At 35.9% G+C, this 25473-nt stretch overlaps 1 protein-coding gene across 2 annotated transcripts in view; it reads left to right on the top strand.

The window, feature by feature from the left end:
* Positions 1–25473, top strand: part of PRSS12 (serine protease 12) — a 77945-nt gene that overhangs the window by 36629 nt on the left and 15843 nt on the right. For both annotated transcript variants that reach the window (XM_023252847.2, XM_045055926.1), the window contains 5 exons: positions 614–810; positions 7749–7890; positions 19785–19990; positions 22998–23076; positions 23781–23903. In XM_023252847.2, the coding sequence (XP_023108615.1) occupies positions 614–810; positions 7749–7890; positions 19785–19990; positions 22998–23076; positions 23781–23903 (747 nt within the window). The remainder of the gene's footprint in view (positions 1–613; positions 811–7748; positions 7891–19784; positions 19991–22997; positions 23077–23780; positions 23904–25473) is intronic.

Genomic DNA, 25473 nt, shown 5'->3' on the forward strand with positions numbered 1-25473 from the left:
TAGTTCTATAATGTATATATTTATTATAATTTTTTGTAGTGCATTGTTATAATTAAGGTCAATTGGAACACAAAGATAATTTCTAAAAAATTTAAAAATCAGATTTATGTAACCTTATGAAAAACTAAGAACATTGCTATTATTCGATTTTTATGGCCAAAATCCAAGCAAGTCTCATGATGGAGTGGGTGTAGTGTTTGAGGAATCACTGAACTAATATACACAGTTTTATTTTGGAAGGGATGATACCAAAGAGGTCTAGAGAAGGTGATGAAATCAGGTGGCTCTTCAGAGCTGAAACAAGACAACTGTTCTGGTTTTATGGTTCATGATATTATTTCCATTGTCAGAAATTGGAGTTCTATCTTGTTTTGCATTCTCTTTCATGAGTTAATTATCCATTAGGTACCTGTTGAATCAATCAAAAATTTTCATGTGATCAAAATGTGTGCTGGAGTGAACACTGCTCTAAGAACTGTGTCCTTAAGATAGGAGAAAGAGCAAATATCATCCAGAGTCGTGATGCTTAATTAGGTTGTTTGTTTTTATGTTTTGTGGTTCCTTGACACAAGAGACAGCAGTTCCATGCACAGCGTTTATTTTATTGCCACAGATATGGCAAACAAGCCTCTGCAAACCACTTTGAAGAAAGCACAGGGCCCATATGGTTGGATGATGTCAGCTGCTCCGGAAAGGAAACAAGTTTCACTCAGTGTTCCCGGAGGCAGTGGGGAAAGCATGACTGCAGCCATCGGGAAGATGTTGGTATCACCTGCTACCCTGGTGGCAATGGACACAGACTATCACTGGGTGAGGATTGGCCACACTTTTGAGTATCCATAATTCAATAGCCCATGCACCTCTATCCACTGGTCCGGCATGTGAAACATTTCTCAGCTTTGGCTTTTTTAAGTCAGTTTTCTAATAATGCTCTAAATCAACTTTTGAGTCTCTCCACCAATGTTATAAAATTTTTGCTCCTAAAGTTACTTTTCTTTACCTAGAAGCTTACATTTCTCACTAAAAATCTTTATAGTCACATGGATCTGAAATATTGAGTGAAGAAGCTATAATGTCTGTTGCCCTATTCATCGGTCCCCTATTCTGATTCTCATTCATCTTGAATTCTAAGGAAAAATTGGGGACAGGATTTTAAAAAATCGGAACAAAACAATAGCTCTCTCTCCTATGATTTATTTCTTCTTTAGGTCCAAGGCCTTGTCAGTCATTGGTCACCAGCCATTCATTGCTGTGTCCTAACCTAGATCTTTCAAATTTCTCAGTGGGTTCCTAAGTGGATTCACTGGAGAAAATAGTCAATCCATCTTTTTAAGGTACCCTGTTACTCTAGAAACCCATCAGTGTCTTATACTGTTCCCCAGTTCCAAATTTCTCTAGACTTCTGATTGGATAAAAGGTAAGCAGCTCATCTAATAGTCTGGAAGTATTTATGGATAAAGATCCTTTTGTGAGCAGAGAGCACGTACATGTCCTTGACAGATTTAATTAACATCTGACTATTCTTAACATCTTAACATCTTTGGAGGATGGCAGAATAAATATGAATGGATAAGACACAGGGAGATATTAAAAAGACTTGTCAAGACACTACCATGGCTCTATTATATATCCAAACACATATTTTTTGGTGAATAGATGTTAAAATAATCCCAAGTGGTCTTTACTTTTCACCTCAGAGTTGAATCAACCCCTTTTGTATCCTTCTGTTTTGAGACCGTGAAGCTTAAATCTTCACATTATAAAATAACATAACTTGTTGAATCTCACAGTATTAACTGTATTGTATATTTAAGTTTGTCAAAGTACATAGTTGATTCCTCCTTGTAGTCTAAACTGTGAGAACTCACTGCACTAATCTAGCATTATATCAAGTAGAAATACAATATTTTACTCTATCCCTTACAAGCCATACTTCCAACTTTGCTTTTCATTTGTCCTCTTCTCTTAATCCTTTCTTCTTCTGGGGGATTGTAATCCTCCCAGGATTATGTGATGAAAGATTGTATGTGGTTGGGGAGATAGAACCTATTTGCTAAAGGGGTGCCTGGGTGGCTCAGTCGGTTGAATGTCCAACTTCAGCTCAGGTCATGATATCAGGATTTGTGGGTTCAGGCTTTGTGCTGACAGTGGAAAGCACAGCGGAGCATGCTCTGGATTCTCTGTCTCCCTCTCTCTCTGACCCTCCCCTGCTTGTGTGCTCTCTCACAAAAATAAACATAAAATTTTTTTTAACTAAAAACGAAAACGTTTGCTAGAAATGTATACCCTTAGCCCTAGATAGTAGGTATTTCGATCATGGAGTGATGTATTCAGGCACGTTATTCATCAGTATTCCAGGCGATGAACTACTATAAATATTATACAAAATATGATAATCTGAGTTATCTGAAGGACCGTGTGGTTAAATACATGCATATGGTTAGGCAACTAATCTCTTCAGTTACCCTGAAAATCTTTAATTCTAGGATTCTAGACATATTTTTTAAAAATTTAAAAAGCTGAGGATGATAATTATTAATAAAATATGTGATCATTATTGTAAATGTCTTGAGTCCTAATTTCAGTAATACATTTATTAACTATTCATTTGTCTGAAGAGCATTATGTCTGAGCCAAATATACTTTTAGAATAGAATCATATTACCATTTATCCATCCAAAGAGATTATTATTTTCCCACTTATCAAAAAGGACTGCATATTTAAAACAGAAGCTTAGAGAAGGAAATCATGGAATAGTGATATACAAAGCAGCATTTTTAAAAGCAATTGAGATTTTTTTACTCCTTTGACACTGTAATAATGAGCTGTTGGACTATTACTGTTTTCAAGTATTTAAAGGATAACTTGTGTACCTTAACTCTGAATGTGAATGAAAGTGTTCTCGAAATTAATACTTGTCCAGTAGACATGTAGGTGGAATGCTGAAAAGTAATATTCTAATTCAATAAAAGTAATTCTAATAAGAATGTAGTTAATACTTATGGGAATTGGGGGAAATATGCAGAATGGTAAATATATGGATTTCTCATTTTAATATTGCACTGATCATTTTTTTTAAGTTTTATTTACTTAAGTAATCCCTACACACAATGTGGGGCTCGAACTCATGATCCCAAAATCAAGAATCTCATACTCTTCTGACTGAGCTAACCAGGTGCCCCAATATTGCACCAATTCTGTATTTCAGAGTATTATATCCTAGAGAGATTTTATCCACAGTGAGCTGGTCTCTTACCTAATTTTACAATATAAAAATTTGACTTTTAACATAAGCTAAATTTTATCTTCAAGTAAAAATATTATTTTCTAAAAATAATGTATTATATCAATGTTACAGGAAAATTAAAACTTTTGGAGGTCCAAGTTTGAAATATATAATTAAATTATATATTAAAGATACTTAGATGCCCAGAGGACTATTTAGTTTTCCCGAGCATTTTATATTTAAGATTTTAGAAATAAAACATGTATATTATTGCTACCATAATGAAAAGAACTTAAACAGTAAGGTGGTGTTGATAGAATGGCTTTTGCCATCCAGTTTGCCCTTCAAGCATTGAAAATCCAATGATTTTGTAAAATGAAGGGCTAAAGTTAGGTTCAGAAATACTGCATGCATTATTTATACTAAGCATGCAACTGAGGCTTTAAAAACACTTTCTCATTTTTATTTTTATGGTATATGAAAAACTGCCCATAAAATGACTAGAATGGAATGTGGAAATCTAATTCCATGTACATATGTTTACTTAATTTTGGACCAAACATCCCAAAATTTAAAAATTAAGAACTTTAAGAAAAGAACTTCACCTTTTTGGATTTTTTTCTTTGAGGATCACTTTTCTACCTTATTCCTTTTAGAAAAAACTCCAAACTTTCAGATGCGTTAATAAGAAATGTAATGTTTCAAATATACTGTGTTTTGTGACATGGCTAAAACCCCAACATAAGCCATGCGTAGGGTAGGCACTTCATAAACATTTGTTGATTTTGATTTTGCTATCTTGATTCTGCTATGATGCCCGCCCCACGAAGTGAGTATGACAGGTACAGAAACCAAAGTGCCAACAACTCTGGGGATAAAACAAAGAAGGACGGAAAAATAAAAATGGATCAGAAGGATCAAAGTAGGGTATGTTCATCTTGCCAACAGTATTTTCTGTCAGTAAACAAAGGCCAATCTAGCAATGTCATATGTTGTTTTAAAGAGAAATGATATTTTTTCTTTAGCTGCTTACTTCGCCTCTTTAGCTCTAATCAGTTCCGCATGCTTCATGGTATTCCCTAAATCCGTACCAGTAAATCTTAGGGGCCCCGAAGCTGGAGACCCTTTCAGTAACTAGGTGATCTAAAGTGTATTGGTTTGCTTGGGCTGCTGTAACAAAGTACCATGCAGTGGATGGCTTAAACAACAGGTATGTGTTGTCTCACATTTCTGGGGTCCAAAATCCAGGTGTCATCAGGATTGATTGCTTCTCAGGGCTAAGAGGGAAGCTGTGTTCCAGGTTACTCTCCTTGTCTTATAGATGGCCATCTTTTCCCTGTGCCTCCTCACAGTCTTCCCTCTGTGTATCTCACTATTCAAATCTGTCCTTTTTATAAGGACATCAGTCATACTGGATTAGGGCCCACCGTGACGACTTCACAGTTCAACCCATGACAGTATGCAAGGTGCAGTGAGGGCGCTTTCAATTAAATAGCACCATCTTTTTTTTTTCAATATATGTAATTTATTGTCAAATTGGTTTCCATACAACACCCAGTACTCATCCCAAAATGTGCCCTCCTCAATACCCATCACCCACCCTCCCCACCCTCCCACCCCCCATCATCCCTCAGTTTGTTCTCAGTTTTTAAGAGTCTCTTATGCTTTGGCTCTCTCCCATTCTAACCTCTTTTTTTTTTTTTTCCTTTCCCTCCCCCATGGGTTTCTGTTAAGTTTCTCAGGATCCACATAAGAGTGAAACCATATGGTATCTGTCTTTCTCTGTATGGCTTATTTCACTTAGCATCACACTCTCCAGTTCCATCCACGTTGCTACAAAAGGCCCTATTTCATTCTTTCTCATTGCCACGTATTACTCCATTGTGTATATAAACCACAATTTCTTTATCCATTCATCAGTTGATGGACATTTAGGCTCTTTCCATAATTTGGCTATTGTTGAGAGTGCTGCTATAAACATTGGGGTACAAGTGCCCTATACATCAGTACTCCTCTATCCCTTGGGTAAATTCTTAGCAGTGCTATTGCTGGGTCATAGGGTAGGTCTATTTTTAATTTTTTGAGGAACCTCCACACTGTTTTGCAGAGCGGCTGCACCAGTTTGCATTCCCACCAACAGTGCAAGGGGTTCCTGTTTCTCCACATCCTTGCCAGCATCTATAGTCTCCTGATGTGTTCATTTTGGCCACTCTGACTAGTGTGAGGTGATATCTGAGTGTGGTTTTGATTTGTATTTCCCTGATGAGGAGCGACGTTGAACATCTTTTCATGTGCCTGTTGGCCATCCGGATGTCTTCTTTAGAGAAGCGTCTATTCATGTTTTCTGCCCATTTCTTCACTGGATTATTTGTTTTTCAGGTGTGGAGTTTGGTGAGCTCTTTATAGATTTTGGATACTAGCCCTTTGTCCAATATGTCATTTGCAAATATCTTCTCCCATTCCATTGGTTGCCTTTTAGTTTTGTTGGTTGTTTCCTTTGCTGTGCAGAAGCTTTTTATCTTCATAAGGTCCCAGTAGTTCATTTTTGCTTTAATTCCCTTGCCTTTGGGGATGTGTCAAGTAAGAAATTGCTACAGATGAGGTCAGAGAGGTCTTTTCCTTCTTTCTCCTCTAGGGTTTTGATGGTTTCCTGTCTCACATTCAGGTCCTTTATCCATTTTGAATTTATTTTTGTGAATGGTGTGAGAAAGTGGTCTAGTTTCAATCTTCTGCATGTTGCTGTCCAGTTCTCCCAGCACCATTTGTTAAAGAGACTGTCTTTTTTCCATTGGATGTTCTTTCCTGCTTTGTCAAAGATGAGTTGGCCATACGTTTGTGGGTCTAGTTCTGGGGTTTCTATTCTATTCCATTGGTCTATGTGTCTGCTTCTATGCCAATACCATGCTGTCTTGATGATGACAGCTTTGTAGTAGAGGCTAAAGTCTGGGATTGTGATGCTTCCTGCTTTGGTCTTCTTCTTCAAAATTACTTTGGCTATTCGGGGCCTTTTGTGGTTCCATATGAATTTTAGGATTGCTTGTTCTAGTTTCAAGAAGAATGCTGGTGCAATTTTGATTAGGATTGCATTGAATGTGTAGATAGCTTTGGGTAGTATTGACATTTTGACAATATTTATTCTTCCAATCCATGAGCATGGAATGTTTTTCCATTTCTTTATATCTTCTTCAATTTCCTTCATAAACTTTCTATAGTTTTCAGCATACAGATCTTTTCCATCTTTGGTTAGATTTATCCCTAGGTATTTTATGCTTCTTGGTAAATAGCACCATCTTTAATGGTGTCAATAGAGATACATGAAATTCTATAAATCATTTACATAACTTAGATAAACCTCAGTTTGCTAGAGATCAGTTTCTCAACTTTAAAAAAAAAGGAATGACTTCTATTTATTTTAAATTTTTATTATTTTTATTTTCTAGCTTCAGCATTTTTTAAAGTCTTGAGGCATAATGGACATACTATATTATTGTCAGGCATACAGCATAATGGTTCAGTACTTGTATACATTGTAAAATGATCAACACAAGTCTAATTAACACCCATCACCTTACATTGTTACAAAAATTATTTTTCTTGTGTTGAGAACTTTTAAGATCTAATCTCAGCTACTTTCAAATATGAAATACAGTATTATTAACTATACTCACCATGCTGTACATAACATTTACATTCAACTTTAGTTATCTTAGTAATTTGTATGATTTAAGCCCTTCTTTTGAAAGCAATAGTAAATGAGAAGCCTGAGATGGAAATTGTCCTTGTTAGCTGCCTTCGTTTTTTTTCTACCCACGCATTCAAGTTACCCATGCATGCCAAGGGTATATATGTTTATGCCTTCTTAAAAATCTCAGCTTTGGAGTATAAATTTTTAGCTGTGTTCAAGGATAAATGACCAGACATGAAACAAAAACAACTCCAAGGAAATATCTTTTACTATTTAGAAGGTAGTGGAAATAATAAGAGACTCTTAATGATAGAAAACTAAGGGTTGCTGGAGGGTAGGTGCGCAGGGGAATGGGCTAAATGGGTGATGGCATTAAGGAGGGCACTTGTTGGGATGAGCACTGTGTGTTAATGTGTAAATGATGAATCACTAAATTCTACTCCTTAAACCAATACTACACTATAAATTGAACCTCAATTAAAAAAAGAAGTTAGTGGTAATAAAACCATTCACAAATTACAGTGCTAATTATCCATTCATTCATTTATTCATTCATACAACAAACAGCTGTGGCATGTCCTCTATATGTGAGGCACTGTTCCAAGTGCTTGGGAATTCATAGTTGAGCAAGTGAGTACTCTGACCCAAAGACTTCAAAAGATATTGCAAAAGTGGATATGGTTTTTTATTAACACTTCTCTCTCATTCACTCTTTCGTATTACCCAGCTAATTTTATAGTTAATTTAAAAAAATGATTTGTGTTTTACAAAGTCTTTCATACTTTGACATCAGTTTGCTGTTTTGGCTTTTCTAATACTTTTGAATCATGACTTAGGTTTTCCTATCAGACTGATGGATGGAGAAAATAAGAAAGAAGGGCGAGTGGAGGTTTTCATCAATGGCCAGTGGGGAACAATTTGTGATGATGGGTGGACTGATAAGGACGCAACTGTGATTTGTCGCCAGCTTGGCTACAAGTAAGAAAAACCTAATTATTTGGAATGGTTACTTGATGAACATTTCTAACTATTCAGGTTTGTTCTAATGAGTTATTTCTTACCTAAAATTAATTTCTATGAATCAATTGAAATACTGGCAGCATGCTGACTTGATTCAGAATTGTGAAGACATACTAATTAGAGTCTATTTAAATTTTTCTATTCTCCTATAAGCCATATAGACTGTTATATAAGAAATGTAGCTTTTGGAGTGCCTGGCAGGCTCAGTCCGTAGAGCATGCAATTCCTGATCTTAAGGTCCTGAGTTCAAGCCTCACGTTGGGCCTAGAACTTAATTGTTTTATTTTTTAGAAATACATATTTTGTATTTTATTTCTTATTTTATTTTAGAGAGAGGGTGTTTGAGCAGGGGAGAGGGGCAGAGAGGCAGAGGCAGAGAGAGAGAGAGAGAGAGAGAGAGAGAGAGAGAGAGAGAGAGGAGACTTACGTAGGCTCTACACTCAGTGCAGAGCCTGACATGGGACTCAATCCCATGACCGGGGGATCATGACTTGAGCTGAAATCAAGAGTTGGACACTCAACCAACTGAGCCACCCAGGTGCCCTGGGCTTAGAGCTTACTTAAAAAAAAATGTAGCTTTTATATAATAGCAAATAATCTAATATTCATAATACTGCTTGTGTCAGGCAGAGGTGTTAACCTTTTCTCTATGATTTAGGTTTCAATACTCTAGCCTTTTAAGAGACTCTGGGGTTATGAAATTGTACTTAGTTCTCCTTATTCACAGTAGTTCCACTCTCTAAAATCACAGTAAAACACTGCATTAGCTAATGCTGAGCCATTGCTTCTAGAGTTAAGGTTGAACAAGGCAGTGCTCTGCCTTCTCATTTTAGCTCTCAATCTTGGAAACAATTAAGAATTTTGTGGTCTGTTAGTACTTTTTTAAAAATTTATTTTGCATTTTTATGCTTTTTTTGTTAATCATTTTACTGTTTAAAATGCCCCCTGAGCACAGTGCTATCTAGTGCTACCTAGCATTACTAAGTGGAAGAAGGCTATGATTGTGATGTGCCTTACGGAGAAAATACAGGTGTTGGATAGGTTTCACTGAAGCATGAGTAATAGTGCAATAAACATGGCATTAAATAGACTGGGAAAAGGACACTTGTTTCAGTTTGAGAGCTGAAATAAACAAGCAGATTATCTTCTTCTGATGCCTCAGCTGGGCAATGCACATTTTTTGAGGCTTTGTGCATGTCTGCAAATGACTGAAAGCACCGTGAGTATTGATTTGGCAGCTACAAATATATGTAGCATGTTACAGTATAGAGGATATAAAATTGAAATGAATATTGAAATTGAAATGAATTGATGAACTCATAATAGATTACTAATATTGGTTTGGATTTTTAAAAAATCTTTAATTATATATCTATGCATATCTTAAATATTGATGAATTTAACTGGTTATTCTATGCAGAATACATTTTTCTTTAAAAATTTTTTTTTACGTTTATTTATTTATTTTGAGAGAGACAGAGATAGTGCAAGTGGGGGAGGGGCAGAGAGAGGGAGACAGCGAATCCCAAGCAGGCTCCACACTGCCAGCTTAGAGCCTGATGAGGGGCTTAAACCCACGAAACTGTGAGATCATGACCTGAGCCGAAACCAAGAGTCAGACGCCCAACTGGCTGAGCCACCCAGGCGCCCCAATACATTTTTATTTTTAAAAGTATTTCTAATTTAATAAAAATGCAAATGTTTTTTCTAAATTTTTAATTCAAAGTTGTTTTTGGTTACCCAGAAACAACTTCAGTTTCCTGCTCAGTTTTGTACCTAGTTGTAATTCCAATTGTCTTATGGTAAATGGGCCCATTATTCGGGATCTAGATTTTCAGTATTAAAATAGGTATATGACACAGATTTTCAGCTTTCAAATTATGAAGGATAGAAGTAAGATAGAAAGAGTTTATGTTAGATGCCTTGGTGAACTCTGTCAACGATTTATTTCCTTTGCTAATAACTACTTTTCTAACACTCCTTCCTTTATTTGAAAAAAATATATTATTTTTCTTACATTGCATTCACAGTGAATTTATCCAAAATCAGCCATTAAAGTACAGCAAAACCTTGGTTTATGAGCATAATTCATTCAGGAAACATGCTTATAATCCAAAGCACTTGTATGTCAGAAAGAATTTCCCCATAAGAAATAATGGAAACTCAGATGATTCGTTCCACAACCCAAAAATATTCATATAAAAATGATTACAGTACTGTAATATAATACAAAATAATAAAGAAACTACAAAATATAAAGAAAAATAAACTAACCTACACTTACCTTTGGAAACCTTTGTGGCTGGTGTGAGGGAGACAAGAGGAGGATTATTGTGTAGGACTACTTTCACTGTCACTAACTGCTACCTATTGGCTCGATGGAATCTTCTTCTTTTTGTGCAACTTTACCAAGTTGGAACCTACCCAATGACCTTGAATGAAGCAAAGCATTCCTAAGCTTACTCTTGTATGGAAAAGTAAAGGACTGTCCATAGGTACTTTGAAGTGACAAAAAATACACTAGTCCTGTTATGGGCACCTTCTAATGTTCTAAAAAATCACTGATTTCTGCCAAACACCGCATCCTGAGACCAAGTATGGGAGCATGGGAGATGATCACCCACAACCCTCCAGTGAGAGAGAACCACTGACTCAGTCATGATCATGTGACATTTAGCATCACGTACTACACGTGTTGCAGGACATCGCTCATTTCTCAAGTTAAAATTTATTAGAAATGTTGTTCATCTCGTGGAACACTCACAGAACAAGTTACTTGCAATCCAAGGTTTTACTGTATATTGCTGTTTGAGACTGGTTACTTGGCTAACTTTTATTTTTTATCAGAATAATCCAGGAAACCTAGTGTTATCTTTGGAAATAGGAAGGGAAAGATCAAATTGATCCTTGAATTGTGTGTCTAATCAATGAGAGGAAAAGTTCATAAGCATATCCATCAATACATTTTCACTTTAATTTCTTGCTACATTTTTTATTGCTTTTAACTTACTGGTTAGTCCATTTTACATTTAACTTAAAGTTTATTTATTTTGAGAGAAAGAGAGAGTCAAAGAGGATAGAGAAAGAGGGAGAGAGAGAGACTCCAAAGCAGGCTCTGCATAGTCAGTGCAGAGCCCGACGCGGGGCTGGATCTCACAACTGTGAATCACGACCTGAGCCAAAATCAAGAGTTGTACACTTCACTGACTAAGCCACCAGGTGCCCCTATTTTGCATTTAACTTAAATGGTGAATTTCGGTAAGAAATAATATAGGTTAAGTGAACAAAGTTTGTAGCAATTTTCAATAATGTTTCTGTAAGAATTATCAAGAAAAGCATTGAAAAAAGAGCCTACTGTGTAATTGTTTCTTTAAAATAAAGTCTCCTAATAAGTAAATCAGTAATTAAGTGCTATAACAAATTGGATAATCATCTTCTAGTGCACAGGGTATAATTTACCATCAAATAATATTTACATGAGAATCAGGTGGCTATTTGATCAATCTAAATACACTTGAATGTTCTTATAATTTTCCACTCAGGGGAAATGGATTTCATGTAAGAACATATATTTAATTGTAAACAAGTATGTGACTAGAGAATATTTTTTCCCCTAGGTCTACTTGGAATTGTTAAAAATTCTTTAATAAGGCATGTCTTTGTAGAAATCAATCCAGAAGACTTTTAAGCTGTCAAAAGGCTTGGGTGTTAGAAATAGAAGTTTCAGAGATCTGTACCCCAGCCAACTATATTATATGTGAGGCTTTGGAAATACTGAGGAAATACTCCTTGGAAATACTGAGAATCCAAATAGCATTTGACAGTATTTCCACAATGAGAGAAACAAAATGAAGTAACAAAACCAGGAAACATGAATGGTAACTAATGTAGATATACTTAGAGTGAACAGAAAGTAAAAGGCATTATTTAATTATATATTACATGTTACATAATGTCTGACAAAGTCTAGCATATGAACATATTATTTTTAGAGGGCTCAGAGAGAATGTGTTGATATCAGTTACACTCGTCAAGATAGACTAAATAGCTATGATGGAAATTCCATTCTATTTGAACTTTGTGTGAATCCATTAGCATATGTTCTCAAGATGACATTGTTCTTGCACTGCATATTTGTTTTAGTACCCCTCAAAAGAATTTGCAAAATTGTGTGTCCCTAGAGAATTAGTAGAGACCTAAAATTAAGTATATCTAGTTTTTACCTTATAATTAAATAGCTGCAAAGGATATAATTTAGTTTCTGGCATATTTGTGTATGATATTTAAAAATAGAACAGTTATATCACTCTTAATTATAATCCAATGGAATATCAGTATAATAGTGACTTGATACTGTCTGTCATCTATTTAAACAATACGTGACGGGCACCTAGGTGGCTCAGTCGGTTGAGCGTCCGACTTCGGCTCAGGTCATGATCTTGTGGTTTGTGAGTTCAAGCCCTGTGTCGGGCTCTGTGCTGACAGCTCAGAGCCTGGAGCCTGCTTCTGATTCTGTGTCTCCCTTTCTCTGCCCCTGCTGTGCTTGCACTCTGTCTCTCTCTCTCTCAAAAATAAACTTTTAAAAAAAATTAAAAAAAAAATACATGAACAAGCTCTTCTTTGACCTTGAGAAATTTTACATAGTTCCTTCTCTTGAAACTGTATTTAAAATTTTCCTTCTCCACAGTATCCTAAAGTTGCAATGCTTTAAAAAACACGTGTATATGAGTATATACATATATACATACTTATGCAAATGTGTGTGTGCCTGTGTGTATGTGCATGTGTATATGTACATGGAGAGAGCAAGAGAGAGAAATTAAATCCTTCTAAAAAGTTCCTCTTTAGAGTTTATGATTTCTAGTATACAACCGATTAAAGACAACACAAACAAAAATTTGGTAAGTAAGTATTAAATATAGGAAATAAAAACTGAAGAAAGGTCCCATTTCTAACTTTGATGAGTTGGGTTTATGGTGCTTGGTTAAAGGAGACTTCATTGCTATCATATATTTTGAATTGTTCTTTTGACCACTTCAGAGGCTTTTAAATCTTGGAGTAATGCATTGTGGTAGGATTTGGGATGAGTGAAAAATATGTCTTTTTTTGTGTGTAGTAGGAGAGGAAAATTTTGAAGAGAAGTTGATTTTCATTTCAGCCAAGCCAGTTTTAGGTGAAAATACACATGTCATTTGAGGATCTAAATACTGATTCCCATAAAGCCATGCATCCTTAGAAAGTCATCTTCTACTCCCAGGAGCACTTACATCCCAGTTTAAAGACTGTCTAATGTATTGAAATTGTCTGCTGTGAATTACTGCCTGGCTGTAGCCCAGTGGGAAGTCCCTTCCCTTTTTTCTATAGATGACACAGTCATTAGTTGATAAAAAAAAAAAGTCACAGAAAGTTTTTTTAAATTCCACTACATTGCTGAGAATCTCTTTATTTAATCATGCACTTTTATTAGTTAAAATGTTCCCTAACTTCTATTTCTAATGTATCTACAATGGTGCATTCTTTTAGTCTGTAAGTTGATAAATTTCTAAGAAATCATCCTTCATTTTACTCAATGGGTCTAATTTTATTTTCTATACGTTTATCTCTACCTATCATCTACTTCTATGGTATTTATGATGATTTTTTGTCTGTTCTTTGTGTACTCTTCTGTTTTTTTATATGCAAGCAACCCAATTTTCTACTTTCATTCTTTCCTTTCTTTAGTGGTGGGACACTCAGCATTCTTATTGTTTTACTGGAAGTTCTGTTTAAATTTTTAGCAAACATGCTGGCATATTTTCTTACGAATTTCAGAAATTATCTGTAAGTTCCCCTTAGCATGCTATTATTTACTTTCTACCTTCACTCATCTTCACTTCCCACACTGATGGAAATCACCTGGGATTTTAATTTCAGAATGCTATTAATTTTTTATTTCTTTGAATGATGTCTATTTGAATTTCAAAAGGCTTAACATTATACAACCACATTGTCAACAATTATTTCTGTTTTTTTAAAAAAAAGATTAATAAAATAAGCAATCTTTGGCGATTCCAACTCAGAAAAAGGAGAGAAAATACAAGTATACAAAAATACAAATATACATTAGAAAAAAGAAAAGGAATACGAGCAGATACACATATCTGGTTAAAAAAATTATAGAATACTGTGAACTACTTTTAGCTAATAAATTTGGAAATCTAGATGAAATGATCAATTATGTAGGAAACCACATTTTCAACAAAAATATAATCATGAAAATTGATAGAAAACCTAAATAGATTAATGATCACGGAAGCGATGACTCTGATTTTTTTGCTGAGGAGTTTTGACTGATCTTCAATTCAGGTAATTCCCAAGTTATATAAATTGATGCAGAGTGGGAAAAAAGTTGGAAATCTTTCCATTCATTTTATGAGACTAATATAAATTTATTTCATGACTAGATAATCCAAGTATACTCACACACACATCAAGAAAACTATATTCCATCTCATTAATCTACATATAAAATTTCAAACAAAATATTAGCAAATTTAATCCAATGGTGTATTTAAACAGATTTGAAGAAATGGGAGTCTATTGCAAGAATATAAAAATGGTTCAAAGTGAGGCATTCAATTAATGTATTTCAGTGTATTATCTATAAATTAAAACAAATATGATCAACTAATAATGGCAAAACTTTATATGTTAAAAATCACCATTTCTTCCTTATGTCTCTTAGGAAGCTTAGGATAAAATAAAACTACCTTACCTTTATATCGCATTCAACAAACAGGAACAAAACAAGCATGCCTGCTATTACTTCAGTGACTCAGTATTATCTGAAAGTCCCACTATCATTAAGCATTGAGATACCAGTATTGAAAAGGAAGTCAGAATTGTTACACGAATAATGTGATTATCCAACTAAAAAACCCAAGAGAACCAATGGGAAAGACACTAGAACTAGTGTTATTTTTTAAAAGGCAATAGTTCCTATAAGCTAAGTAGAAAATAAAAAGAAAAAAAAGATCATTTAGAGGGTACAAAAACCAAAAACCAAACAAAAAACCCAAAAACAACCCAACTAGGAATAATCACAAGAATTGAAACCTATATGAAAAAAAGTAAATCTTACAAAGGTAGAAAAGTTAATAAGTGATATACAACAATCCTGAATGGGAAGACAGAATAGAGATTAATCTATTCATTAAATGCTGCCCTTATAAAAATCTTTTTATTTTCTTGGTGTGGCTGAGGGTAGGGGTGGGGAAAGGAACTTGACTTCAAAAGTCATCTGGAATCAAATCCATGTGGTACTGGCACAGGAATAGGCAAGAAGTCAACGATACTAACTACAGCAGTGATTATCAACCTCGGGTGTACACTAAGATCACATTGAGAGTTAAAAGAATATTACCCATGACCAGCCCCATTCCCATGGATTTTACTTTAATTGATGTCAGGTGGGGTTCAGGTTTTGCTATAATATAAAAGCTTCCAGGGGCGCCTGGGTGGCTCAGTTGGTTCAGCTTCCGACTTCGCCTCAGGTCACGATCTCACCATCTGTGAGTTTGAGCCCCGCGTCGGGCTCTGTGCTGACAGCTCAGAGCCTGGAGCCTGTTTCAGATTCTGTGTCTCCCTCTCTCTCTAACCCTCCCCCGCCCATGCTCTGTCTCTCTCTGTCTCAAAAATAAAAAAATAAAACATTAAAAAAAAATTAAAAAAAAAAAAACTTCCAAAGGTAATTTTAATGTGTAGCCAAGATTGGGGATTACTGTATTGTAAAGACCAAAAAATGACTTATGTACATGTAAGCATGATAAATATTAAATTATAAAGACTTTTAGAGGTGCCTGGGTAGCTTAATCGATTAAGTGGCTGGCTTCAGCTCAGGTCATGGTCTCATGGCTTGTGGGTTCGAGCCCAGTGTCAGACTCTGTGCTGACAGCTCAGAGCCTGGAGGCTGCTTCGGATTCTGTGTCTCCCTCTCTCTCTGCCCCTTCCCTACTCACGCTCTGTCTCTCCCTGTCTCTAAAATATATGAAAACATTTAAAAAAACATTTTTTAAAAAGCCTTTCAAATCAGTGGGAAAAGTTACTGGGACAATGACCTTAGGGACAAAAATAAAACTATATCCCATACTAACACTAAGCAGAAATAAATTCCAGATAGATCAGAACTATGATGCAGAAAATAAAGCAGAAAAACTTTTCTTTGAATAATCACATTTTAATTATACATATTTCAAGTGAATAACTTGCTTCCCAAAGACTTGCCCTGTATTCAGCAATATATATCCAGAACCTTAAAAAATGTTTATACCTGTTGAACAAAAATACTACTTCTGGGAAGAAATCTAAGCTGTCCACAAAAACTTCTGTTTAAGAGTGTGTGTGTTTGTAACAGACTCTTAAATAAGGAGAACAAACAGATGGTTACTGGAGGGGTTGTGGGAGGGGGGATGGGCTAAATGGGTAAGGGGCATTAGGGAATCTACTCCTGAAATCATTGTTGCACTACATGCTAACTAATTTGGATGTAAATTTAAAAAAATGAAATTAAAAAAAAAAAAAAAGAAAGAAAGAAAACAAACTGATAGTTACCAGAGGGGAGGTGGGTGAAATAGGTGATGGGGATTAAGGAGTGCACTTGGGATAAGCATCAGGTGATGGAACTGAAATCATGATATGGTAGATGTGAAACTAATATAACACTGTATGTTAACTATACTGGAATTTAAAATAAAATTACATTTAGAAAAAAAGAAAGTGTGTGTGTGTATATAATTATAAAAAGTCTTGAATTTTAAAAGTAAATGTGCAGCAGTGGGGAAATAAACTCTAATTTTTCTATGTTAAAGTTTGATGTAGAACTCCTTGAATAGGAATCACCTAGAGCTTATGAAAAAATAGATTTCTAAGTCCACTGGTGATACACTCATTCAGAATCAACCCAAGTAGTCTTTTAAGTACTCTGAATCTTGAGATCTACTACACTAATGTGTACAATGAATTTTTTTAACCACTAAAAATTATAGTTTTTTCCCCATAAATATGTACAGGAAGGGAATGTACCCGGATGCTAACAGTGTGTTGTTGGGAATTTTTATATTTTTATTTGTAAATTTGATACAGTGAGCATTTATTACTTCTATAGTTATTAAATAAGTTTTATATTAAAAAAGATCTACTCTAAGAGTACTGTAAGAATCATCTGTTTGGGCATAGGGATCTTTTACAACTTACTACTAGCTGTATCAGTTTTTTTCTTTTTCTTTTCTTTTTTAATTAATTTATTTATTTTGAGAGAGAGCAAAAGCAGGGGAGGGGCAGAGAGAGAGGGAGAGACTCTCAAGCAGGCTTCGAGCCTGATGTGGGGCTCAATCTCACAACCATGAGATCATGACCTGAGCCGAAATAAAGAATCAGGTGCTTAACCAACTCAGCCACCCAGGTGCCCTGTGTCAGTTTTGAAGTGAATGTGTTGCCAACCACAAGCATGTGAGGCCAGTTCTCACTGCTGAAGAGGGTCTTTCAAATTAATTTCTCAGATGATTTGTATCAATAAACTTTGCTAAGATTCCTGGATAATTATAAGGAAAGTATAATAATTTTACCTTAGTTAAGTAGAATATATTTTGATGTCAGAAATCTGGGCCAAATTGTCTTTTTTAATGAGTCAGTTTCTTTTAATTTGACACCTGCCTTTTGCCTGTTTTTCTCTTGGGTTGTTAAGGTTTTAAAACTTTTTTTTAATGAATTTTGAGAATCCTTTTTATTTTGTATGAGAATCGATTCTATTGGATAGATTCACCAACAAATATATTTGTGAATATGTAATACAATATATGCATCAGCTTTTTAATTTATCTTTTAACTTTCCTTAGGGTGATTTTTAGTAAAGTAGCATTCTTAATTTTTATTGAATATATTAGTCCTTTAATTTAAAGCATACCTAATCTGTGTCTTGTTTAAGAAATCTTTCCCTACTTGAAGTTGTAAGGATAATTCAAAATAAAGCTTTGCTTTCGTAATTTTGTCATCTATTTATCAGGAATTGAGTTTTGAATGTGGTGTTAGTTTGAAATATTTCACTTTCAGCTTTTATATTTGGATATTTAAAAAGAAGTACTGTGTAATTAAGAACAAACAACAAAAAAGTAACATACCAAAGTAAATGTTCCTTCTATTTGTGATTCCTGGTTTTCTCTTTCTCCTCTAAAAATCAGATGTTTTTACTTTTAAAGTAGTCTTTAAAATGTTTAGTTCCCTGGGTTATTATCTAACCTCATAATTTTCTTAGCAATTTTAACCAATTTTAAAAACACTGTTATGTTCTTTAAGAAAATTTTGAGATGATTTTTTTTCCTGCTTAAATTAGAGTTTAAGGGGCACCTGGGTCACTCAGTGGGTTAAGTGTCCAACTGTTGGTTTCAGCCCAGGTCACAGTTTATGCAAGATTGAGCCCTGGGTCGGGCTCTGTGCTGATGGTGGGGAGCCTGCTTGGGATTCTCTCTCTCCCCTCTCTCTTTGTCCCTCCCCTGCTCATGTGCATGTGTTCAATCTCTCTCTCTCAAAGTAAATAAATAAACTTTATTATTAAAAAAAAAATGACCTCATAGTTGTGAGATTGAGCCCCACTTTGGGCTCCAGGCTGGGTGTTGGAGCCTGCTTAAGATTCTCTCTCCCTCTCCTTTAGCCCCTCCCCCCTCATAAAAAATAAAATAAAGGGGTGCCTGGGTGGCTCAGTTGGTTGAGCATCTTACCCTTGATTTCTGCTCAGGCCATGATCTTTTTTTTTTTTTTTTTTTTTAATTTTTTTTTTTTCAACGTTTATTTATTTTTGGGACAGAGAGAGACAGAGCATGAACGGGGGAGGGGCAGAGAGAGAGGGAGACACAGAATCAGAAACAGGCTCCAGGCTCTGAGCCATCAGCCCAGAGCCCGACGCGGGGCTCGAACTCACGGACCGCGAGATCGTGACCTGAGCTGAAGTCGGACGCTTAACCGACTGCGCCACCCAGGCGCCCCTCTCAGGCCATGATCTTACAGGTTGTGGGATTGAACCCCAATCATGGGATTGAGCATGTAGCCTGCTTAAGATTCTCTCTCTCTGCCTCTCTCCCCCATCATGTGCTCTCTCTCTCTCTCTCTCTCTCTCTCTCTGTCTCAAAAAACAGAGTTTTAGTAGTCTGCTTAAGATTCTCTCTCTCTCTCTCTCTCTCTCTCTCTCTACCTCTCTCCCCCATCATGCACGTGCTCTCTCTCTCTCTCAAAACAGAATAAAAATGAAATAAAAAAATGTTAAATAGTTGAAATTAGGGGTGCCTGGGTGGCTCCGTTGGTTAAGCATCTGACTTTGGCTCAGGTCACGATCTCGTGGTTCCTGAGTTCGAGCCCTGTGTGGGGCTCTGGGCTAACAGCTCAGAGCCTGGAGCCTCCTTCAGATTCTGTGTCTCCCTCTCTCTCTACCCCTTGCCTGCTCACACTCTGTCTCTCTCTCTCAAAAATAAAATATTTTTTAAATATTAAAAAATAATAAAAAATAAAAAATTGAAATTAAAAACAAAAACTAGAGTCGAAGACTATCATTAATTTTTGACATGCCATTAAATGTGACTTTCTTAGCAAAACTTAAATTAGAGGCACCCAGGGCAGTAAAGAAACTGTGGGCTAGCAAAACAAAGAAGGTAGAGTTATTACCTCTTTTAAGCTTGTTTTTGATAGTCATGAAATAAAGTTTTTTTTAGCATACATAGATGCTAAGTTTAATATACTAAAATTAATTGAATGAGAGTATATGTTGTGATGTGTTAAAATGTATGAGTGACTGGTTCTCCACATCCTCAAGAACGCTCCTTTTCCAGGGGCCCTGCCAGAGCAAGAACCATGGCTTACTTTGGGGAAGGGAAAGGCCCCATCCATGTGGATAATGTGAAGTGCACAGGAAATGAGCGGTCCCTAGCTGACTGTATCAAACAAGATATTGGAAGACATAACTGCCGCCACAGTGAAGATGCAGGAGTCATTTGTGATTACTTTGGCAAGAAGGCAACAGGTAACAGTAATAAAGGTAAGTCATTTTCCAGGGCCTGTACAAGTCAAAGAGTGTGCTTCACTTGATTAGTATCAGCAGTACTTTGATAACAAAAGTCTCCTTCATAAGACTGTATATAATCCCTGGTTCCTTGTGCTCATATTTAGAGGCAGTGGTTTCCTGACAAACCTGACTGGATGGGGCTTACAGGGAGAGCAGAGCTCAGGGGCAAGAGTGGATTTACAGGATTTGTAATCTCTGGCATCCGGCCCTTTCCACGTTCTCAGCCATTTCTGTACCATTCCTTCTCTGGATGTAATAAAACTGTCAAACTTGTCGGTATCCTTGAAGATTTAGAACTGATAATTACTTCACAAAAACAAGGCCAGAAATGACAATTTAAAGATATGGCATAGAAAGGAACTTCTTCCACTCTCACTAGTATTTTAAACAATAGAGATACATTTAAAAGTAATTGCAAAAAGAAGGTTATCTTTTGTAGATTTTATTCTCTGAAATTAAAAAATGTAAGGGAAATGAGAAATAATCTTTCAGTACAACACAGTAATAGGTGTTTTATACTTAAATAGAAAGGTCATTGAAAGCTGAGTGTAACTTTTATGAAACAAATACTGCTTTAGAATAAAGAAGTAGCTATTTTGTAGAAAACTGGTTACATTTTATGAATAGAACAATGATCTCTTTATGTGTTTTGAAAGCTCAGAGTTTTGATCATTGGATTTTCTGAAAAGTAGGTGTATCTGTATTTAAACATTCTCTTCCTCTAACATCTTTTAATTGCTAAAGACAATGCAAAAATGAACTGGATGTTGTTAATATGATTCTTCACTGTCTGAGGAGCTTTTGAGTATGAAGAGTATTTACAACCTTTTGTGCTTTGTTTTATACACACACACACACACACATACACACATAATCGGCTTATTAAATCATATATTTATATTTAATATTAATTAAATTAATTAATTTAATATTAATTTAATAATAAAATATTATTAAATAGTATACTTATATACAAGTATTAATTATAACTTATTAAAGTGCCTTCAGTAATTTAAACTATAGTTAAAAATTGAATATAATTAATTCTTTGGATTATGTCAAATTTCTTAAGTGGTAGAAAAACATAAAAATTCAATAATTGTAAAATGTTTTTGCTTTGGATTCTCTCTCTCTGCCTCTCCCGCACACTCTTTCTCTCAAAATAAATAAGTAAACTTAAAAAAAATATTTCCTCTTAGACAAGCTGGATTACATAATTTGGTTTGTTAACCCTGATTTTGTATTCAGGCTCAAGACCTAGTGACTTCTATAAGGGGACTGAAACTCAGGGCATTGGTTATTGGTCATCTGATGGGATCCTTTATAAATGAATTTCATTTTGCTTAAAAAAATTTTTTTTGTAGCTGTGGATTTTACGCCTTATTAGATTTTACACTTTTGCAATCTGGTGCTTTGCCCTGGAATGATGTAAACTTTCAGTTTTGCTTGCTCAGTATTACATCATTCTTTATCTTGGCCTTATATACATTGACCTGACTTGGACCATTATTTGAAACTTATGTTTTTCTAATATCTTATAATTTGCTGTGTCATCTAGAGGATTCATATCCTAAGAGATGAGAATTAAAGTTTGACAGAATGTCTCTGAGATCACTTGGCAAATTAATGATCTTGGTAAACACTGTTGAACCTTTTTCTCCATGAAGAAATAACTAGTGTTGATCCCCTACTGAGCTCACTTCTACCTGGTTATTATGGGGGAATATTAGCGCAGACTAGATTTTCATGCTCTTGGCACAATTCCCCACCTTCTCTTCTTACACAGATAGAAAAAGTGTCAATCTGTACTTGGTACACATGTACTTAACCAAAGAAACAAAATACCCCTGTAGAGATTCCCCTCCTTCTAAAATTATTTTTAAAATAGCTATACTTTGGGGCACCTGGGTGGCTCAGTCAGCTGAGCGTCCGACTTCGGTTCAGGTCATGATCTCGCAGTCTGTGAGTTCGAGCCCCACGTTGGGCTCTGTGCTGACAGCTCAGAGCCTGGAGCCTGCTTCAGATTCTGTGTCTCCCTCTCTCTCTGTCCCTTCCCTGCTCATGCTCTGTCTCTCTCTGTCTCAAAAATAAATAAAAACAGTAAAAAAAATTTTTTTTTAAATAGCTATACTTTATTTTATTTACTTTCTTTTGTATACCACCTTTTCATACATTTTCGTTCTTAATTCTTTTTTTATGCTCTTGTGAGAGTCTGTTATCTTGGGAAATTTGACTGTATTACCTAAAATGCCACTTAGTTTGTTTAGTAAACCTTTTCCATATAATAATATGCTATATGAGTAAAATATAAATGTAAATATAGATCAGAATCCCATTCTAAGTTACATTTTGTATAAGTGGCCTGGAAAGTGTTGTATGTGAAAAGCAAATTACTTAGACCTGTACTACCTTTGCAATTCTCTTGTTTTGTTTAATGTTCCTGCACTCCGAAACAGTCTCTGTAATCAGCAGAGGGAGGGCTGTAGGCGCCCGTGGGATGACATGCTGGACAGGGTCACAGCTGAATGTGGGAAACCTCATAAAGTTCCTTGTCTGCTTGTGAATTCTTGTTGCCTTGGCTAAATGAGAAGGCTTTTCTTTCTTTCTTTTTTTTTTTTTTTAATTTTTTAATGTTTGTTTATTTTTGAGAGACAGAGCACAAGCGGGGGAGGGGCAGAGAGACAGGGAGACACAGAATCCAAAGCAACTTGCAGGCTCTGAGATGTCAGCACAGAGCCCAACACAGGGCTCCAACTCATGAACCGTGAGATCATGACCTGAGCCAAAGTTAGTCACTTAACCAACTGAGCCACCCAGGCACCCCAACTTTTAATTTTTATTATAAGAGAAGGTATCCTATAATTTGAGGAGAAAAGATGTTTTAAAATAGAGAAAGAAACGGCAGGAGACTGTGTCACTTGTGTCTTTGTCCCACTGTCAACAATACAACAGTCTGATTAATAACCTCTGTCTGCTTCAGAATCCCTCTCATCTGTTTGTGGTTTGAGATTACTGCACCGTCGGCAGAAGCGGATCATTGGTGGGAAAAATTCTTTAAGGTAAAAGGTCCTTCAGAGATTTTACATATTACAAAACTATTTATGTACATACAGTGTTACAAATTGGGGGTTTTTCTACTATGATATGAGGGATTTATTTTACTTACTTAATTTCCTAAATTAAATCCAGATTACATGTTTTTTTTTCTTTTAATCTACATTTACTTTATATAGACTGTGTTCTTAGATCACTACCTCCTGATTTATACAATAGATACGTTGCTGAAAAGTTATATTGTTGAATCTCACTAAGAGGAGGTCTGAAAACTATGTAACTACAAAATTCATTTAATTTAGAATATATTTGTTTTAGACTTGACTCTTTTAAATGTATTTTTTTTTTATTTATTGCGTTTACTAATGGAAACCCAGTACTTTGCCTAATGAAATACTTCTTCAGGCTGCTTAGGTGAGGTAGTGAGGAGAGAAAATACACTTCAAGCAATGAAATATAGAGAAGACAGTTTTTTCCACGAGTGTCAGAGGTGGGTGGGATGCATACAAATGTCCATAAGCAGATCTTCAGTGTGGTCTGCTCGAGGTTGTAGGGGTACCATTTTCAAAGTAGGGAGAGATCTTACCTGCTAGGGTCCCTTTTATGTGGCTTTCCTCCCACCTGCAAGCCTTCCAAGTCATTGTCTTAATGGATGCTTTTCTTTGCTTTTCTCCCTTATACGGACTCAAGTGGCTTACTTTCTTCTTAGGGGTGGTTGGCCTTGGCAAGTGTCCCTCCGGCTTAAGTCATCCCATGGAGATGGCAGGCTCCTTTGTGGGGCCACGCTCTTGAGTAGCTGCTGGGTCCTTACAGCAGCACACTGCTTCAAGAGGTACGTGTCCACCTTTCCAAACAAGTCCGTTGGGTTCTTATTTGACAGTGCTTCCAATTCCTTCCTGCTCCATAGCATACTAGAAACTTGGGGTGACAGAGCCAGGCTACCAATCTTCTTTACCTGTGCCCACAGCACTGTGGAAGTGGGGGAGGTAACAGAAGGAGCAACGAGAGCCCTCTGGAAGCTACTTGCTACGCCAGTGTTAAAGCAAACTCTGTATTTGGGGGAAGAGAAGATGCATTTTTGGGAGGGGAGGCAGCTATGTTAGTGCTTCCCTCAAGAACTTATCTGAGGGTGGGGCGCCTGGGTGGCGCAGTCGGTTAAGCGTCCGAATTCAGCCAGGTCACGATCTCGTGGTCCGTGAGTTCGAGCCCCGCGTCGGGCTCTGGGCTGATGGCTCAGAGCCTGGAGCCTGTTTCCGATTCTGTGTCTCCCTCTCTCTCTGCCCCTCCCCTGTTCATGCTCTGTCTCTCTCTGTCCCAAAAATAAATAAACGTTGAAAAAAAAATTAAAAAAAAAAAAAAAAGAACTTATCTGAGGGTGAAATCATATCCCAGTAGACCTAGAGGAGATCTCAGATGACCCAGTAGTGGATACTGAGAGTAGGGAGTGAAGTTTTTATTGTTTTTTGATCCTTTGGATCTTGGTGTTTTGTGTCTTTTAGATTTCTCTATTTGTACCTTCTAGAAAGTCCAGGTTGCATCCTGATTATTTCCTCATCTCCCAAACATTTTATCACTTCAGTCTGAAGTCTTCCCAGTTGAGAGGGGAGGCCATACAGAGAAAAATAGTGTGCCAGAGTCACACTGCTCATGGTGGCAGTGTCTGCACTAGGACCTGGCTCTCCTTTGTTCTTGTCCTGCGTTCTTTTGTGGGCCTGACTAATGGCCATTTCCTCAGCATGAGTTTTGGGATTTAAAAACGTATACCAATGCTTGGCAAAATATTGATAATTAGTGAAGCAAGGTGATTATACAGGAGTTTCACTGTGTTATTTTAATTGTGTATATTTGAAAATGGTCATAATAAAAAGTCATATAAAATGTATAACATGTTATTGAAAAATTCTCACAAGCAAGAATTTGTTTTATATTTTTCCATATGTGATACAAGGCTTCACTATATATTTACAATTTATCCATATAGATTTTGTTCACTTTAACCACCATGTGAATTTTAACTCCTATTGTAAGGCTAAATCACAATTTATTTAGTCCCCTACTAATGGATAGTTAGTTGGTTTCAATTCTTTCACTATGAAAAAACAATGCTGTAATAGACATCTATTGTATATCTCATTGGGTACACATATGTGGGAGCATTTTGCTAGAGTATGGGCACAATTCAGTTTTACTCAGCACTATTAATTTATTTTCTAAAGTAATTGCATCCATTTATATCATGGCAGTAGGTAAGTCCATTTCCTCAAGTCCCCACTTCAACTTGATATTATCTATCAACATTTTTAGTTTTTGCCAATCTTAGACTTTTTGGATTTCTTTTCAGTTCCACTTCCCTGATTAGTGTCTTCCTCTTTCATGAATTTCTTTGTTCATATTCTTTGCTT

Source organism: Felis catus, chromosome B1 (assembly GCF_018350175.1).
Source record: "Felis catus isolate Fca126 chromosome B1, F.catus_Fca126_mat1.0, whole genome shotgun sequence".
Lineage (NCBI taxonomy): Eukaryota > Metazoa > Chordata > Mammalia > Carnivora > Felidae > Felis > Felis catus.